The sequence below is a fragment of the Papaver somniferum genome, unplaced genomic scaffold (assembly GCF_003573695.1).
Source record: "Papaver somniferum cultivar HN1 unplaced genomic scaffold, ASM357369v1 unplaced-scaffold_133, whole genome shotgun sequence".
In the NCBI taxonomy this organism is placed as follows: domain Eukaryota; kingdom Viridiplantae; phylum Streptophyta; class Magnoliopsida; order Ranunculales; family Papaveraceae; genus Papaver; species Papaver somniferum.
The window spans coordinates 5,708,105-5,728,007 of NW_020622492.1; the positions used below are offsets into that span (position 1 = coordinate 5,708,105).

At 35.2% G+C, this 19,903-nt stretch overlaps 1 protein-coding gene across 3 annotated transcripts; it reads right to left on the reverse strand.

The window, feature by feature from the left end:
* Positions 1-10,641: 10,641 nt before the first annotated feature.
* LOC113333500 (phosphopantetheine adenylyltransferase-like) lies at positions 10,642-13,822 on the reverse strand. 3 transcript variants are annotated; one of them, XR_003352077.1, is made up of 6 exons: positions 13,510-13,822; positions 12,718-12,777; positions 11,412-11,506; positions 11,221-11,320; positions 10,994-11,102; positions 10,798-10,879 (listed from the first exon to the last, which is right to left on the reverse strand). XR_003352077.1 is itself a non-coding variant. In XM_026579950.1 (5 exons), exons 1-5 carry the CDS (start codon positions 13,702-13,704, stop codon positions 10,766-10,768), a joined length of 534 nt encoding a protein of 177 aa, XP_026435735.1. In that variant the 5' UTR covers positions 13,705-13,818; the 3' UTR covers positions 10,642-10,765. The 3 variants fall into 3 exon arrangements, 1 of the variants encoding a protein (XP_026435735.1); XR_003352078.1 differs by having other exon boundaries at positions 10,824-10,879; positions 10,994-11,063; XM_026579950.1 differs by lacking the exon at positions 11,221-11,320 and having other exon boundaries at positions 10,642-10,879; positions 10,994-11,063; positions 13,510-13,818.
* Between the last annotated feature and the right edge of the window lie 6,081 nt (positions 13,823-19,903).

The window sequence follows — 19,903 nt, forward strand, 5'->3', positions numbered from 1 at the left end:
GCCTACTACAAACTAACTTCGGTCTGGACTTTAGTTGAACCCCAATCAAGCTCACACTGATCCAAGGTACAGTTGCGCTCCTTACGTCTCTGATCCCAGCAGGATACTATACACTTGATTCCCTTAGCTGATCTCACCCACAACTAAGAGTTGCTACGATCCAAAGTCGAAGACTTTAATAAACAAATCTGTATCACACAGAAAAGTCAACGGTAATAGATAAATCTGTCTCCCACAGAAATACATACAATTTTTGTTCCGTCTTTTGATAAATCAAGGTGAACAAGAACCAATTGATAAACCGGACTTATATTCTCGAAGAACATCCTAGTATTATCAATCACCTCACAATAATCTTAATCGACGCGGCGGAAGAATATATTGTGGAATCACAAACGATGAGACGAAGATTTTTGTGACTACTTTAATATCTTGCATATCGGAGATAATAATCTCAAGCCAATCGTTACAATTGTACTCAACACGGTAGAATATGCAAGATCAGATTACACAACTACGAGAAAGTAGTATCGGTCTGGCTTCACAACCCCAATGAAGTCTTTAAGTCGTTAACCTGGTTTACAAGAAGAAACCTAAGGTTAAAGTAGAATCGACTATAGCTAATACAACTAGTATCACACATGAGGTGTGGGGATTAGGTTTCCCAGTTGCTAGAGTTCTCCCTTATATAGTCTTTCAAATCAGGGTTTGCAATCAGTGTTAGCTTAGTAACAAAGCATTCAATATTCACCGTTAGATGAAAACCTGATTAGATTCAAGATAATATCTTTCAACCGTTAGATCGTAAACCTAGCTTGTTACAGACAAATGAAATGCACGATTTTAGGTTTGTGTAACCGTACCCAACCATGTACATTTGTTGGTTCAACAGTAGTTAACCAAATGGTTATCCATATGAGCACTTTCATATCAACCATATTCTTCTTCACCATAACTAGTTCAAATGACTCAAATGAACTAGTTATAGAGTTTTTCAATTGTATAAATCTTATATAACTACACAAGACACAATTGAAGCAAAAACGATTTGATTCACTCGAATCGATTCATGAACTTTATAGCCACGGTTTGTAATTTGCACTCCTTAGTTAATATAAATATAAGTTCACAAATAATCATCTTTAGATATAACCAACTCAAGTTCGCGGACTTAAGTTCCCGGAAGGAGTTCACAAACTCCAACAGATATTCTCGGGATGAGAACCTCCGCCAGTTCACGGACTGTGTTTGCGGACTGAGTTCACAGCTCTTGTTCAGGTTTTTCTGATCAATTAAGTACTCATACTTTGGTTCAAGGAATAAGGACTTATACATATATGTTTTGCTACACAATGCTTATATCCAACATTGGTTATATGATCTAAACTCTCATTTCAATCATTGAAACAGTCTTAGAGGACGTTAGTTTTTATTCACAAACCGTTTTTCGTCAAATCCATTTTCAAATTGATTGAAACATAACATGACTTTCTTCACTAGGTAAAGATGAACTTGGCCAAAGCGAAAGCTTACCAACACATATTTCGAAAAATAGATAGGCAAGATAAACTCGGCTCGAAATAGCAAATGTGTATAATCAAAGTCTATATAGCAAAACGACTTTTGTCTCAAGATAGGAGATAGAGTAGATAGACTTTTGAGTGATATATAAGTTCAAGTATCCACATACCTTTTAGTCGATGAAGTTCCATCAGTTCCTTGAGTAGTTCTTCGTCTTATATGATGATCGCCATTGAGTTCTTGAGCTCAACTACACTTTTTATCCTAGTCTGAGACTTAGCTAAATCAAGAATAATAGTTTTGATCACTAACATTGACAAACATGCTTGAGATAGCAACGCATGCGAGTTCGACCGAGCAGTGCTCTAACACTCTTGACTACTGTCCTGAAGAAGGTCTCTGCGAATGTTCTCTCAACTACTTTGTTGATATTCACACATGTTCTTCTAATATTTCTGATGATTCCATGATAAATGATCCTACTTCTCCAGAAAACATATATCAACTAGAGAAGGAATCTTGGATTAAAAGGATTAAAAATATGGAATGTCAACTGAATAAATTAAAACAGGAAATTGCTACTCTTCGCAATTGTGATTCTAAGAATAAAAATCGAGTATCTTCGATAAAATCTTTTAATGAACATATTACTCCTGAAAAGATGTTATATCCTTGTAATGAGGATGACACAAAAAATTATTTGTATGTCTTCTATAAAAAATAGGATGATCCAGAAACCATGTTTTCAAAGGTTCTTAAAAAATTCTCTTCTGATTTACCTTGTCAAAAGAAGAAAAGAAAATCTCCTAAGAAAGTCTTTTCAAAAGAGATTTTCAGAACCACTCATAGTTTGCAAAAATCGATAAAAAGGGTATTCAGAACTATACATGAATGAAAGAATTCTACTCTAGTTTTATCATCCATAAAGAGAAATAGGAAACAAGGGATTACGAAATTTTCATCCTCTCATAAGATACCACCCGTTCATGTATTGGAGGGTGATTGTTACAAATTGTAACATGATCTAAGATTGTTCTTGTTTTTCCCTTGAGCAAGAACCATGATCTTCAAGAGGGTTGTAAAGAAAATTTTTGGTTGTTTATCTCCTATCTTGTTCCTAGTTCCTCTTTCTGTGTTCTAGTTTCGATTTTGTGCTAAGAACCATTCCTCTACATAAACGGTTTTCCTAAATCTTTTGGGATATCCAAAATTCTTTTAGGTTTTTGGTCAAAGGTCGTTTTGGAAATTTATCCCATATTTTCTTCCTTTTAATTTGAAGATTTCTCTTCTCGGAAAGAGCATTTCATTTACCTCTGTTGTCATGTCCTCATCAAGTCTTTCCAGTAAAGAAGATGATGTCTTGACTATTCTCTTTCCCTATAAGAAAGTTCGTTTCGATTCTTCTGATAATGAGATGAGTTATGAAAAACGTGATTCCTCCTCTGATGTGACTCCTCCTGTCTCTCATTTTGAGAAACTCTCATTAACTATGAACCTTGTCTTAGAACAAGTACGTGCTTTGAAGAGTGAACTCGAATCTTCAACCAAAAGACTTGAAGACAAGATGGATAATCTCGAATCTAGAATTGATTTAATCGAAGATGAGCTTGATGATTATAGGGAGTACGAGAAGCGTCCTCAAAGTAAGTAAAATGATAACTTGCTCTTGATTGAATAATTGTCTGGGAAAATTCTTATGAGAATTTATTCTTGTGTTTTTAAGAAGGATAACTTGGGTTTGGAATAGCAATTATTGTGAGTACACATAGCTATTTCCAACGATTTTCATCTTGCAATGTTTTTAGATTATTTAAATTCTAAAGTTTATTTGGAAGATGATTTTGCAGTATTAATCTTTATGGTTTTATATATTGCAACTTGTTATGGGATATGTTTGTTTGCGTCCGTGAACTATGATTGTCCCATACGCGGTCAAAAGTTAAGTCTTTCATATGTTAGTATGCAAGTATTGATAAAAGATTGAATGAGCTTTTGACAAGAAAAAGTTAAGCCTTTTATGTCATTATGCAAATATTGATGGAAGAAAGGATGAACTTTTGTTTACGAAGATTAAGTCTATTGTATGTCATTGTGCAAATAGTGATGAAAAATAGAATGAATCTTTGTTTATTCCGCAGTATTGATCTTCCCTGATCCATATCTTTATGTAAATACTATGCGGCTCTGTAAGTTCTCTTATGTGAGCATTTCCGATTAAATTAATCATGGATTGAGATTTTTGGATACAAATTCATGTTTCATGTGATTTTTTAATGTCCAAAGAAATCCTTATTTTCTTGTGAAAGTAAGGTCGCTCTTGTTGTTCTTTTGGGAATGACATTTTATGAGGGAGAGTTCTTATTTGAACTTGTGCTTAATTGCCAAATCTTTGTGGGGAGTGCGATTGTGGAATATTGTAGGAGTTATCTTGTATCTTTATAAACTCCTTGATGAATGCATTAGTTTTGGCTATATGATTGCATCTAAAAAAGTTGATATGTGCTTCTCTTTTGGTCACGAAGTGTCTCTACGGAAATTTCATTAGGATCCCACTAATTTTCGTACATTTGCCAATTTTATTGACAAAAAGGGGGAGAATTAATGTGTAGTTCACACTAAAAATACATATGGTTTTCGGATCATTATGTAAGGGGAGTGGTTTTCATGTGAGATGGAGTATTGACTAAGGGGGAGTGATACATATCACCATAGTATTGTTGTCGAAGTTGTGATACAATTGAACTTTGATGATGTGTAATAATATTATGACACTGTATAAGAATGATTGAGAGCTACTGTTTTCTCATTGTTATAGCTACTGATCTTCAACAACAATGATGCAGAAATGATCACATTTGGAATCATTGGAGTACTTGGAAGTGACGAAGATTTCGAATAATGTTGAAGAACCAAGGAGATCAAGCATTTGGATGAGAAGCTACAAAGTTTATTTATTTTGTATTCCATATGTATTGATATTTTTGTCATTAAAATTGACAAAGGGGGAGATTGTTAGAGCATTGCTCGGTCGAACTCGCTATCTCAAGCTTGTTTGTCAAGTTTAGTTGCCAAAACTATAAGTCTTGATTTCTAGTCTACTTATAGCTAAGTCTCGGATTAGGATAGTAAGTATAGTTGAGCTTTAGACTCCACGGCGTTCATCGAATCAAGACAAAGAACTACTCAAGAGAACTTATGGAACTTCATCAACAAAGAGGTATGTGGAGACATGAACTTATCTATCACTCAAAAGTATATCTATTATATCTCCTATTTTTAGGCAAAAGGCGTATTACTATATAGACTTCGATTATACACATTTACTATTTCGAGCCGAGTTTATCTCGCTTATCTATTTCTCGTAATATGTGTTGGTAAGCTTTCGCTTTGGCCAAGTTCATATTTACTCGTGACGAAAGTCATGTTGATTATTTCAATAACTTGAAAATCGCTTTCATGAAAATAGTTTGTGGATAACAAATATTTTAACATCCTCTAAGAAAGTTTCAATGATTGAAATGAGAGTTTAGAAAAATTAACCATGTTTGGATAAAAACATAGTGTGTTCTCACATTTGTGTAAAAGTCCAAAACCGGGAACCTAAAGTATGCGTACTCGTACGCGTACCTGCGGTTGTTGGAAATCCGGGTAAGTGTGCATACCCGTACGCATACTGGTGGAAGTTTCACGTCCGTGAATTTCTGATGGAGTTTGGAAGTACAAACAAAATCAATCCGGTCACTTAAGTACGCGTACCCGTTTGCATACCTAAGAAGGTTACTTTCTAAAATCGGTTTGTGCATGAATTAAAACATTTATATAATAAGGAATGCAATCTTTGCAAACCGTGGCTATAATGTTCATAAATTGATTCGAGTGAATCAAAAGCGATTTTCCTTCGATTGTGTCTTGTATACTTCTATGAGATCTAAGCAATTGAACAACTCTCTAACTAGTTCATTTGAGTCATTTGAACTAGTTATGGTAAAGATGATTAAGGTTGATATGAGAGTGCTCATATGGCTAACCATTGGTTAACTATTGTTGAACCAACTAGGTATACATGTTTAGGTACGGTTACCCAAACCTAAATGAAGGTACATTTCATTTGTGTATAACAAGCTAAGTTCGATCTAACGGTTGAAAGATATTAGCTTGAATCTAATCAGGTTTTCATCTAACGGTGAATATTGAATGCTTTGTTACCAAGGTAACTTAGATTGCAAACCTTGATTTGAAATCTATATAAAGGAGAAATCTAGCAACTGGGAAACCTAATCCCCATACCTCATGTGTGATACTAGTTGCATAAGATAGAGACGATTCTCCTTTAACCTTAGGTTTTTCAGGAAACCCTGTAGGTTAACGACTTGAAGACTTCATTGGGATTGTGAAGCCAGACCCGACTATTTTCTCTGTAGTTGCGTGATCTGATCTTGCTGTTTTCTATCGTGTTTGAGTACAATCGTAAGATTGGCTTGAGATTTATATCTCCGATAGGAAAGATATAAAAGTAGTCACAAACACCTTCGTCTCATCGTTTGTGATTCCACAATATCTTGTTTCGTTAATTGATTCAGATTATTGTGAGGTGATTGATAATACTAGGCTATTCTTGGGGAATATAAGTCTAAGTTATCAATTGGTTCCTGTTCACCTTGATTTATCAAAAGACGGAGCAAAAACTCGTAGGTATATCTGTGGGAGACAGATTTATCTATTCAATAGACTTTTCCGTGTGATACATATTTGTTTATCAAGTCTTTGACTTTGGGTCGTAGCAACTCTTAGTTGTAGGTGAGATCAGCTAAGGGAATCAAGTGCGTAGTATCCTGTTGGGATCATAGAAGTAAAGAATGCGATTGTACCTTGATAGAAGTAAAGAATACAGTGTGGTGTTCAAATATGGACTAGGTCCCGGGGTTTTTCTGCATTTGCGGTTTCCTCGTTAACAAAACTTCTGATGTCTGTGTTATTTCTTTTCCGCATTATATTTCGTTATATAATTGAAATATCACAAGTTGCGCGTTGAATCGATGAATTGGTAAATCCAACCTTTGGTTTTTGATTGAAATTGATTGATCCTTGAACGTTGGTCTTTGGTACCGTTCAAGTTATTTCTCTTGTATTCAATAAGGCTCTCAAATTCCTAGTTGTTTGATTGCGGATTGAATCGAGAATTGAGATATAACTCTTTGATATACTTTTTCTTAAGATTGAGTCTGACTGTCTAGTTGATTCTCTTGAAAGTATATTGGAGTTTGTCCATACAGATTGCTATGCGAAATATTGGGCGAGGTTGTTGTACCCCGCTTCTTCAGGACTAACCCTATTTCAAGTGGACACCATGTTAAATTATTCCTTGAGTGATTGTTGCTCCAAGAGGTTTATAAACGGTAGATATTGAATAGGTTGTGATCAAATAAAAAGATTGTGGTGTATTTGGGTACCCTCGGCTTTTCAACCACCATCCCTTCCACCTGCACTATCACCATCCACAACATACACTATCACCAGTTTTCATTACCACCCTCACATGCATATACTCTCCACATCCAGCACTCCATCCATCATCAGCACACCACCAGCATCATCTTTTGTTAGCCTGTATCACCAGTAGTTGCAGTTCACGACCACCTCAGTACCAGGCCTTCCACAACATCACTAAGCAAGCTGTCTCCAGTCCATATGCCACCACTGCATCACCAGTAATCCATTCCATTACCACCTGCTGCTTCTTGGGTTTGCTTATTTGGTTTCGTATTTATTTGCTTTATTTCAAGTATCATGAAATTCAGTAGATAAATCCTTTTTTGGTTAGGGATAATTTGAAGCTATGTGACTTGTCTTTGATATTTTATGATCTTTCTTCCAAATATCGTTTTATTGTTTGCTTTTTACCACGTTTATGACCATGGATTGTTCTCAAGTTGTTTGAGTGGTCAATTAGATAACTTGTTTGCGAAACTAATGCTAGATTTTGGAGTGTCAATCCGTAATTGTTAAGATGATATAATTGCAGGTAGAAAAACGTTAATATTGCAATGGGATTTTGTGGATTTTGATGTGTAGATGATAACCCTAAGTTAACATGTCGAACTTACGAGCATGTGGTTAAGATCAATCCGACTCATGGAACATATCAGTTTGTTAAGTTACACTAGAGAGCTTATTCAAAGTGGCTTGATTGACTAGACACGAGTAGAGAACTTATTCTACGAAGTGACTTTGGAGTTTAATGGACTTGTTGAACTTATAACTTGTCTAGGATTTTTAATAAACATATTCTAAAGAAGATTCATTTTCACTAGTGGAGAAAGACCCCTAATCATTCTCATTCTCATCCTCATTGTTTGCATTCATATTTGTTTTGTAGTTTTTGCGTTATTCATATTTTCAGAAATTAAATCGACAACTTTAACTCAACTCTCCCTTAGAAACGAACCTGCTTATCATTATGCTATTTATTAGTGTAAGAACAGTAAGGAATATATCTTTTGTGAGTTTGACACTTCATCATTGAGATAACAATCATTACAACAGTTTCAGAATTTAAGCTATCATCTTCAACACTTCCGACTCCCCATGGATCCGATAATTCAACCATTACAACCAATTTCAAATATTGTAACCAGATAGACATAACAGTTTAAAGGGGTTAAATGTCCATGTATGGATTGCTAGAAGCAAAACCAAACAATTCAACATTACTGCACAAGGAAGGGATGTCAGCATCAACAAAGGATCCATCCATTTCTCAAGGTTTTCCATAACTAAGTTAAATGGCCATGTTTGGACGGTAGAAGACAACACCAAACAATTTAACATCACTGCACAAGGAAGAGAAGTTTGGATCAGCAAATGATCCATCCATTTCTCATGTTTTTTCCTAACTAAGTTAAATGGTCATATTTGGGTTGTAGAAGACAACACCAAACAATTTAACAACATTGCACAGGACAGTGAAGTTAGGATCAAAAAATAATCTATTCATTTCTCTAGATTTTTCATAAGGTTTTCATAAACTCAATTAACTTTTTAATTTTTATTTTTCATATTTCCCATGTCACTACCATTTTTATTTATCTTCTTCTCCGTACATCTATACCTCTTATCTTTTTTCATCTAATTCATAGAGAGATAGCCAAATTAATCGTTGATTGGTTGGTAAGACATTATAATGTGTAATGGAAGATTCCATTATTTGGAAATCTATGGAATTGCCAGGATCAACTATTTTAAGATCAACTCGCAACGTCAAAACTGGCGATGACAATATTTTTCAAAAACTTGCTTTATCAATTAACAAGATATTTACATTGTCATTTCTGTTCATGTTTTACATAACACCAACATATGAATTCCAAATATGCATAGAACGATGAGCGTGAATTCTTCATTTGTGGATATCATGACTTAGATACTGTTAGCTTAAGCTATAAACCTTGATGTTGATATGATAAGTTTTATCCGATTTTTATGTTGAAATTTGTATCATCTAATGTTGTGTCAATTTTTTTCCAGTTTTATTCGACGAAACCAAATGTTGATGGTGATGTGATAGTTTTTTCATGAAATCAGTTTTTGGTTTCATATGATTTTCCTTTTTCATTTTAATAAAACTAATCTTGATTTCATCTAATTTTTGTTAGTTTTTGTCAATCTTCTTGGTGATATAACTTTTTTTTGTTGTTGAAACCAGTTTTGGTTTCATCTAATTTGTTTTTCATTTTTCATCTCCTTTATGTCAACGAAACCAATCTTGTTGGTAATACGATAAGTTTATATTGAAACGAGTTTTGGTTTCATCTAATGTTATTTCATTTTTTTCTGGCTTTATGTCGACAATACCAATTTGTTAGAATAATTTTATGTGGAAACGAATTTTTGTTTCCTTTGATTTGATTGAACTTTTTTCTGCGTTTTGCCGATGAAACCAAACCTTTTTTGTGGTGTGATAGTTTTTTGTTGAAACCAATTTTGATTTCATCTATTTTTCTTTTCGTTTTGTTGAAACCAATTTTGGTTTCACTTAATTTTTGCTAATTTTTGACAGTTTTTGTCAACGAAACCAATTTTGTTGGTGATCCAGTTAAAAAAATTTGGTTAAATTGGTTTCATCTAATTTTGTCTCGTTTTTTTATTTTATTTTGTTGAGTACTAGTACTAATTTCCATGGAGACCAATTTTTGACAGTGAATGTGGTGGTTGTGATTCTACTGGTGGTAATGGTGATGCTGGTGGTATTGGCGGTGGTGGTGACGGCGATGGTGGTTGGTGCTAGTTAGTGGATGGTGTTGGTTGTTACTCAGGGTGTTAGTGGTGGTGGCTGATGCTGGTCAGTGGAGGAGGTGATGCTGGTGGAGGTAGCGGCGGAAGGGTTGTTAGCGACGGAGGCGGTGGAGCGTCAGTGGCGATGGCGGCGGTTGGTGGTGGCTGGTGGCTGCGATGGTACTGGTGGAGATGGTGAGTAGTGGTGGTGGTGAGGAGAAGAATGATTTTGAGGTGGGGTTGTCTTTTGTTTTTGTTTGGGTAGAATTAAAATATGGGTAGTTTAGACCGTTAAGTTTATGAGATTTTTGTGTTAGTTCTGTTTCGATGGGATTTTTTGTGTACGTATATTGACATCTCTAGGGTAATAACCCACGGCCTGCATCCTATATGTACAAAAATATAAAAGTGCAATCGTCAACAACGCAAACAGACACATTAAGAATTCCTAAACTGTTCATGTATTTTCTAAAAACTATTTAAATTCCTTTAATCTAACGGGTCTAGATTCCCAACGGGTTTTCAAGGTTGTATCGGGACATAATCTATAGTCCCTTGGATTTCAATTATTCAATCAGCATCCAACCCATTAACAAACAGTCTGGAATCCATCCGCAAAAATACGGTTGGTCTAGGTCAAATTCACGGATTACGGGCCAAATGCTCACCCCTAAACTGTGGTACAACATTTGTACGGCCCCAAGTGGGTTCATCTCATGAGCCCATCTTTTGAATTAAACAATTTGTTCTTACAGTTGATTTCAGTTATCCAGCACATGGACAGACATTATCGCTTTATCTTTTTGATTCTGATAACGAACCTACTTAAAAGACACATAGATAATGATAGATAAGCATAACTGAAGCTCTTGGATAGATCAAACCGTTTAAGTAACTGGTTCACAATATGCACCACAACAAGAAGATAAAGAATAATGTAGAAATAAGCTTTTGTATTGTCTTGAACCTGTCTCTAATTTGTAGGTTCCGGTTGTTGTTTGGCCTTCTCATCCTCGATTTTTCTTAGTGTTGTGGAACTTAACTTTTCACCAGTGGATTCTTCAGCGAGTAGATCTACTACTTCGACCTACAGGAGAAGTATTTTGAAAAAATCAGGTCTTTTGTACCAAAAGCTCTATGTAGTATGAAAACAGCAATGTATCCCCTTGAAAACGTTAAGAAAAAATGTAAGTAATTGGACCTTCAATTGTCGAAGGCCTTTCTCGTCTCTCTTCCTGTTAACTGATAATCCACCTGGTAGCGTCTCCTTGCTGCCAACCAATCAAGATGATGAGATATCCATACATGACCTGCTAAAATCATTTTCACTCAAGGAAGTTTCAGCATTAAGCCAATACATGTAAAATTGTCACTGATACGAGCAAGTGTATGATCATTCTAGTTTCTAAGTTATTACTAAGGTCTTACTCCAAAGTTCTAGCCCAACAGTGCAGTACAAAATTGGCATCGGAACCAACTAAGCAACACCCCAAGACAAGATGGCGAAAGTTGAAAGACCCAGTCTGGCCTAGTAGAAAATAGTAGAGTCATACATGTTTCAATATCCATACCACTTAAAGAACAGATTAGCCAGTGAAAAAATCTTGGTTGGTACAAACCTGACTACAATAGCATCCAAATTTTCATCTTCGATTGAAGGCCCATAAGGATCCTCGATTGGTTCAACTTGAACCGTCAGCTCGGGTTTAATAGACTGGGAGGTTAGCAGGAAATTCAGTGAGAAAAAAAAAAGAATGTCATAAAAAGAGAAGCCAATGCCTCGAGAGGTCTAACAATTAACACGAACACTTATGTAGCACTTCAATTTAAGCTATAAAATCGTACTTAATAGATTGATAAACCTCAACAAGGTACATATAACGTAGATTCTATAGCGGTGTCTAGACTTCATAAAACTAATAATTCCATTCCAAGATGGACAGTTATATATATGTTTGGACAGGTGAATAATGCATCTGCTAACAAAAAAATCTTCATTATAATTTATATCCCATATGGGAGAGTAACAGAGTTGGTGGTCTATTTGTGGGTATCCACCCTAGTGAGAGTTATTCCAAAATGGAGCCTGAATCGGTTGACCCGGGACTACAATTCAGTCTGCATGAAGATATAAGTTACAAAAAAAAAAAAAAATTGATTCTTTTGGTTTGTGAGGTTGGGGTCTCCTTAAACCCGCGATATATTTCAACAAAAAAAAGAACTCTTTGCAGGTAGTACAAGGTAAAAACTTCTCCTTAGAACCTGCATAATTTGACCAAGGCAAGTTAACATAATAGCCAAAAACAATACTCATTTACATTTCATAAGGAGCAGAACAAGAATGTATGGTCAAGAGCCCATAGAATAGAATCGCTGACCAGTAAGAAAAATTTAATTGATTTCAGTAGCTATATCTATTTGAGGCCTTAAATTGATCATGTGCAACGAGCATTTGCAAGGAAGTTTAGTCAAGGATTTCACCAATATGTTGAATGTGGGAATTGAATAGTGTTCGAGTTTTATGGACTGTCTTTAAACTTTAAGTAACTTTCACAATCAATCATAAGCTGCGAAACAATTTGATACAGTTATTTTGCTGCACATGAGATATATGTTTTTGGTATACTACGCCTGGGTCGTAAGCCCCTTCTATGACGGGAGTGAGAGTCAAATTTGCAACCTCTCTCAGGCTCCCCCAAAGAGAAGGCTATAAGTACTGGTTCCCACCACAGCAATCAAAATTTCAGCTTCAGCAAGATGATATTGTTATGATGCGGAATAAACTTGAAAGAAAATCATATATAAAATTCACCCTCTTTTGCATATGTAGAAAAAGCAGTTTCCACTTTTATGATATGTACTTAGGTAAGATATAAACAACAAAAAAAAGGAATGTAGTTGTATGAAACATAAAACGTTTTGTACCTTGATGTAGTCTTCAACATTTCGCATCCTGATTTCGATGGGTTCTATTAGATGTGCAAACTGTAAGAGAAAACAAGGCATAATTTCTCAGTTTTCTAAATTCAAACTCATTAAGCTTCTTCAGTTGTACAGTTCATGCCATCGCAAGTGTGTCTTAGCGAATAAATGAGCTGAAGAATGTCACCGTCCGACTAGATTCAACCCCAGCATAGGATGCATTTCGATATAGACAATGTTTATTAGACAATGGCAAACAAAAATTATGAAGATAGTAGCTAACCTAGACAGTTACGAGAAGCATTCAACTGTACAAGCATTACCAAGAACGAATCGAAGGCATTGCTAATCCAATATAGACGAATAAAAAACCCAACACATAGATATAATAAAAATAAAAGAATTATAAAACAGATTCAAGTTCCAAATTTTAGATGCTCCACTACATTGATGACAAAATCAATGGGATCAATTGTGAAATCCCTTGAATTGACGTTGAATACGGGAAATTTGACAAAGACGTCTGAAACAATGGATACATTTGAAAAACAATTTGTGAAAATGGAAATGCGATCGGAGTTTATGGAGAGTTCTATGGCTGGTAAAAACAGATAGAAGAAGAAGAAGAAGAAGAAGAAGAAGAAGAAGAAGAAGAAGAAGAAGAAGAAGAAGAAGAAGAAGAAGAAGAAGAAGAAGAAGAAGAAGAAGAAGAAGAAGAAGAAGAAGAAGGAGAAGGAGAAGGAGAAGGAGAAGGAGAAGGAGAAGGAGAAGGAGAAGGAGAAGGAGAAGGAGTACCTGTTTCTTACTTAACATGGGTCCATCACAAACACCAACCACAACTCGATTGCTAGCTAATTCAGCTGCTGCGTTAAGAAAGAGATGATGTCCACCATGCAATCTATCAAAAGTTCCACCAAGAACAACTGATTCATATAAATTGGGAGTGGGTGGTGTTGTTTCTAATTCAACAGGATTATCCTTCATTTCCATTTCTAATTTTTACTTACTTATGTGGTAGATCAAAATGAGGAAAGTGCAACGACCTGTTGGGATATGGACAGAGAGAAAAACACTAAAAATAAGCAAATCTGGGAAACATTGGAAAGTTTAAAGAAAGGACATAAAGTTTACTGTTGCTTTGCCTAAAAGTCTTAGAGTCGAGTTCTTTTTTTCTTCAAAAATTCTCCACTGACCGTGGTTCCAAACCACACCAAAACCATCCTCACACAAAAAATGGGATCTGTTCTTCTGGGAACTTGCACTGATCAAGTGCACCTGTAAAGGGTTCCCTACAAGTTTTCAGAAGTGCGGATTCCACTTTTTTTGGAACCACGGTCCATATAGGACCAACGTTTCTTTCTTTTTTCCTTTTTAACATACAGAAAATTACATTGAATATCCATATGGTCCTTACATAAAGAGGGTAGGAGTTAACTAGGATCCATAGGGCATACATTAGTTTTAGACCATCGAGCTACATCGTGAGTAACTCCATTTGCAACACGGTTAATAAATACAAATGAGGTAAGCTTAAACTTGATAATTAGAGTTTTAATGTCCTGTAACAAACAGTGTGTTCTCCGACCTCCCGTGAAGGTCTTCTTGTTTATTTGCTCCAAAATACCTAAGGCGTCAATTTCCACAATGATTCGATCAACTCTCTTCTCTAAAGCCACCATCAAGGCATCTCTGATTACTCGAGTCTCTACTTCTTGTGCAGAGAAACATACAAAGTATTTTGACTGAGCATAAACAAATTTATGGTTTGAATATCTAAGGATGAAACCCATTCCTTAAGTCGGAGAGTTTAGGTTCCAAGCACCATCCGTATTTATTTTGGTCCAATCCTTAGATGGAACCATCCAAGATAAATTTGATTGCGGTGACCGTAGTTATCTTCAGACAAGTTTCCTCTTGAATTCTTGATTCGTATAAGACCGTATTTGGATACACCTTTAAGTTCTATGCACCATGGCAACAAAAAAAAATCCAAACCAGCAATCGAATCCATATCGAGCGATATAGTCTATTTTCATCAACGAGGGAGACTTCACTGTTGGCTATTTTCTGTATATCGCTCGATATTGTTAATATCGCCAACAGTCGACTCTATAGCGCCTATAAATACCACACTTCCCCTTTCATTTCTCTTCACACCTTCTCTTTTTTCTCATAAACAAATTTTTTTTAGTTACTTCCTTCCAAATATGAGTGAGAAAATATAATGAAACGGATAAGCCAAAGGATCTACTATCACCCTACCCGGTGGTTTAAATTATGTGCGGGATAAAGAATATGAGTTTCAAATGTTGGAAAATTAGTTGGTGATGGTGTACTCCCTATGCACATATCTGGCCATCCAGAGCGAGGTAATTTAGTCGTTCCAAGAGGTGGGTGGTCTAAGTTTTGTACAGTTTTCATGTCACTTCCCACTTTTTTTCAAGACAGAGTCTGAAGATATCGTTGGTGCCGTTTATATGATAAACAACCTAGAAACCATGGGACTCAAATAGTTCAAGTTATATTCGAACAATTGTGGAAGACTGCAGATATGTTCTTTTTCTAAGATTTTGAATGTGGTATTTTTTTTAACCAAAAATAAAACTTTTTATTAATAGCAGAAAATTACCGAAAAACACAGAATCTGTGAAAATCACAAAAACAACAAGCAATAAGCAAAGCAGACAACATGTCTAGGGAAGTAAAGAGAATAAACAAATGACCCAAAGACAATATGTCTTAGACAATCCATCAGGCGAACTTATAGTAAACTGTAATTGGGAATTCCGTCCTATGCATATTAGATGGCCTGGCATCAAATTTGAGTACTTGTCCCTTGCTAAGATATACCCCCTTCTTTGCAGAAAAATCAGAAGATAAATTGAAGATAAATTGATTTCTCTAAGAACATGATTAAAGTGGATGGATTGTACATGTTTGCATATATTTCTCCACCTGCTCCAAACAAACCAAGGGATTTATTCTTCATGAATGCCTTTATAGCAGCAGTGGAGTCTGAGTTGATGGTAAGTTTGAATTGAGAGTTCTTCACAGCCCATTCCAGAGCACAAACAGTTCCCATATCTCTGCCACAAAATTGGTTGATATCCCCAAACCACCACTTTCCACTGTCAAGAATTTACCTGTACAATCTCTGGCTATAAATCCATACCCAGCATTTCCAGGGTTACCCCTTGATGCACCATCACAACATAGTAGAATATCAGTTTCAGGGAGAGAAAAAAAACATTCTATTGTTGTGGCAGTTTTAACTTTTCTGCAACCAATATCAAAAGACTTGATGACTTCTAGATCATAAGCTGAGTTGTGCATGAAACCTTTAAGTCTGACTTTACAGTCATGGATCATTCTTGAAATTCTCTTTTTAGCTGTATCACTGTCAGGGGTTATGTTTTCAAAGATTTTGAATGTGGTAAGATTGTTTTTTCGTGTAATTAAATATTTATATTTTGTTTTTGGTTATATAAAATTCAACAAACTTTAATTATGCATATGTTGTTAAATATGAGTTACACCATTAGATTTGTACATCTTGACGGGAATTCCATGTAAGGGAAATTTACTTCCATTTAGCAGACTAAAATGGGAGTCGGAAGATAGATGGAAAGAAAGACTTCATTTATATTCAAATTATTTAGAAGGAAATCGAGCATATAGACAAATAAAAACATATGGATTAAAGGTAGCTAGGTTGAAAAGTTTTGTACGGCGTTATGCTAGGAAAATGAATGAAAACATGTTAGATAATACACAACATGTATACTCTGAACATTATGAGGAACTCGAATGGGTGTTTGTATTGTGGACAATAGGCCAATTTCCATTTTCAAATGCTAGCTCGGTGGTACTAATTTCTCTTCTCGAATCATTAGAATATTTAGACCAAGCACCAAGATACACAGCCCACGATAATTGCTCGACGTGTGTCAAAGAAAGCTTTAATGGTTTTTTTGGGAGCGTTGGAGGTAAGAACCAATATTTTTCACAATATTTATTTATTATTTTAACATGGTAAATGTACTAACTAACAATATTATTATTTTCAGTATTGGTGGTATACATGAAAAGACGAGGGTACCCAAATACACCACAATCTTTTATCTTGATCACAACCTATACAAGACCCACTGTATATAAACCTTTTGGAGATACAATCACTCGAGAAATATTTCAACACAGTGTCCACTTGAAATAGGGTTAGTTCGAACTGTCCTAACTCGTGAATGAATATCAAAGTCAAGTGGAGAAATCCAATACACTTTGTGATTGTCTATGGATATGAAATCGAGACAATACAACAACAAAGTGATCACTTGATAAAAGTTACGGTAATAACCGAAACCGATTGGATAAATATCAAGTGCCCTGTTAACGTACAAGTGCGATTTACTTTAACTATAATAAAACAATTATAATGCGGAAATATAAAGTAAATGACACATCAAGATTTTGTTAACGAGGAAACCGCAAATGCAAAGGAACCACGGGACATAGTCCAGAATTGAATACTCTCAGAATTAAGACGCTACACAAAATCTATAAAACTTCGTATAGTTGAGACCAAGCAACTAAACCTATAGTTAACCTAGTTTCTTCAGTATCACTGCGCTTCTGAAATTCAATAAGTGCATGCACTGGAACAATTCCTTTGGATCGTATTCCAAACAGTAAAGGAACAACAAATATGTTTGGTAACAACTCTCTTGATTCTTTCAGATGAAGATATCTCAAGTCATATGCAAAGGCTCTTCCGTTTAACCAATAAACTCCTTTGCCTGGTCAGATCAATCTATCCAATAACTACCGAAGTATCAGAGTTTAGAATTAATATCAAACAATATATAATCAACAAAAAAAACTATAAGATGATGTCGATCTTACACAACTAATCAATCGAATAAATCCGACTCTAGTTGGATCCCAGCCGATCAAGGTTTGTGCACGCCAAAGATATAAAAACAAAATCAGAAATCTTCTTTAATCTTCAATAAATACCTGCACAACACCACTTGAATCTCTTGTGATCAATCACATAGAGAACGGAGTCTGCTAACAATGGATTATCACAAGATGTCTGTAGATCTACAAAAAGTTCTAAAGATCCCGTCGATACTTTGATCTAGTTTGAGTGAATCTTATATCAGAAGAGAAGATTCTCAAGAATAAACAAACTAGGTGCAATCAAAGTTCAACAACCGTTAGTCAATCAAATTAATCGAAAACTAAAATAAACTGCAATTATACAGTTTCCCAACAACGGTACTCGTAGACGCTTCTTGATCCCACAGAAGTCTTTAAACGAGGGGTCGTGAGAGATTTCGCTTAATTAGGGTACTTTCCTCTCCGATTAGACGACTCCACCAGAAACAACAAAAAGATGAAGTTTGTCTGGCTCTTAGGATGGTTTGCTCGAAATGCAAACTTGGGTATTTATGGACCAAGGATTTTTGGACACCAAGGAATTTACAAAATCGAATATTCTCAAGATATGCAATAAATGCCCAAATCGGTTTCATAATTCCTGGTAATGCTTTGTCCAATATTTCTGAAATCTCACTAGAAAATCTCCAATTAGTAAATTCACATTACCAATTTTTATTTTCCAGATATGCATTTAATTGCTGGTAATTAAAAACATATAAAACTAATAACCTTAATTAAAAGATTCTTAATTTATTTCGGCCTGGGATCTCCTTGAGTTATTAAGGAATATCTTTGAACAATAAAAGATAAGAATTACTGAGCATGTTCAAAGTATGTCGACATATTTTCTTTGTAAATCCTCTTTCAAATTTACAATCTTGGAACCGATTATACCACACTTCCAAACAAGTTCAAATTGATTCATTTGTATTCCAAGAACTATGTGATTGATCAAATATCAATTCACTAATCATGGGTTTACGGTTTTACCAAACACAAGGATCGGTTCTACCTTAATATGGTTATTGGTACCGGTTACATCAGTTACCAGGATCGGTTACGTCAACTACCAGGATCAGTCTCATGGTATTAATTGAGATCGGTTATACAAGTCACTAGGATCTCTTACACCAATTACTAGGACTGGTTACACCAATTACAAGGATCGATTTCACAACTCTTTTGTGATCGGTCACCAATTACTAGGATCGGTCACACCAATTACAAATATCGATCATACCATCTTAGGTGATTACTTAGGATCGGTTGCACTAATAAAAGTTATACCAATACACAAGTCAGGCACTCTGATTAGTTTTACCAAGATACATAATAAATCATGATCGGTTATACTAACTCACATATTTGTAATCTAAAGATATGCAATGAATAAAAATACCAATAAGCCTAGTGATTTCCATTTCAATTCATAAAACAAGTTCATGAATGTACTTCCTTTAAACAAATGTAAACATTGTTTCATATGGAAATGGCTTGGAGACATATTCCTCTTCAAAAATCCTAAATCATATGAAGATGTAATAAAATTTCCTAAATAGAAAAGTAAAGCAATAAAAGAGGTGTGTCTGACAACAGCATCAATTACCATGATGGAGATATGGTTTTGAGAAACAAAATAGTATTTGAAGAGGAAAAATTAGAGATACTTAGATTCAAGAAAAGAATTATGCAATTTACAAAAGATTGTGAAATTAGAAGAACAAATTACATGTGGAATTGCAGTTATGATTTTCAAGTTCTTAAAATCTTTGATACACATCAGAAGCCTGTAAAAACTCAGTGAACCATGGAGCTACAGTTTTCACTTCCTCAAAGAGCTCTAATATTAATATGATGTGCAGGTAATTCAAGAGGTAATCCTGGAAATGCAGGTGTGGGTGCAATGAATGTTGTATCTAAACCCAGACCTTTTACAAGGTAAGTTGCCAGTTGTGTAAGCATTTATTGCTGCTATAGAAGAAGAATTCACAACCAATTCATGTACACTTCTTGTCACTGCCCATTCTGTAACATACATTATTTACATTAGTTCTGCAATGAATGTTGTAACTAAACATATAAGAAACCCTGAATCCTTGGTATTGCTATAGCCAATAGCTTCTTAGAAGGTAAACTGATTTGATCACCTTTCACGACCGCAGCAGAGGATTTAATTCCTTTCGCTGCGGAGCTTGCCTGCCGGGGTAAATGAGGACTTTTTGGGGTATTTACCATAACTAAGAAT

Excerpts from the sequence above, each read along its gene's own strand:
- LOC113333500 (XM_026579950.1), bottom strand. The coding sequence starts at position 13,704 with ATGGAAATGAAGGATAATCCTGTTGAATTAGAAACAACACCACCCACT. Across the intron at positions 12,778-13,509 it reads CCATGTTAAGTAAGAAACAG|TTTGCACATCTAATAGAACC; the intron begins GTACTCCTTCTC and ends TTTCTCTTACAG. Across the intron at positions 10,880-10,993 it reads AAGGCCTTCGACAATTGAAG|GTCGAAGTAGTAGATCTACT; the intron begins GTCCAATTACTT and ends CTTCTCCTGTAG.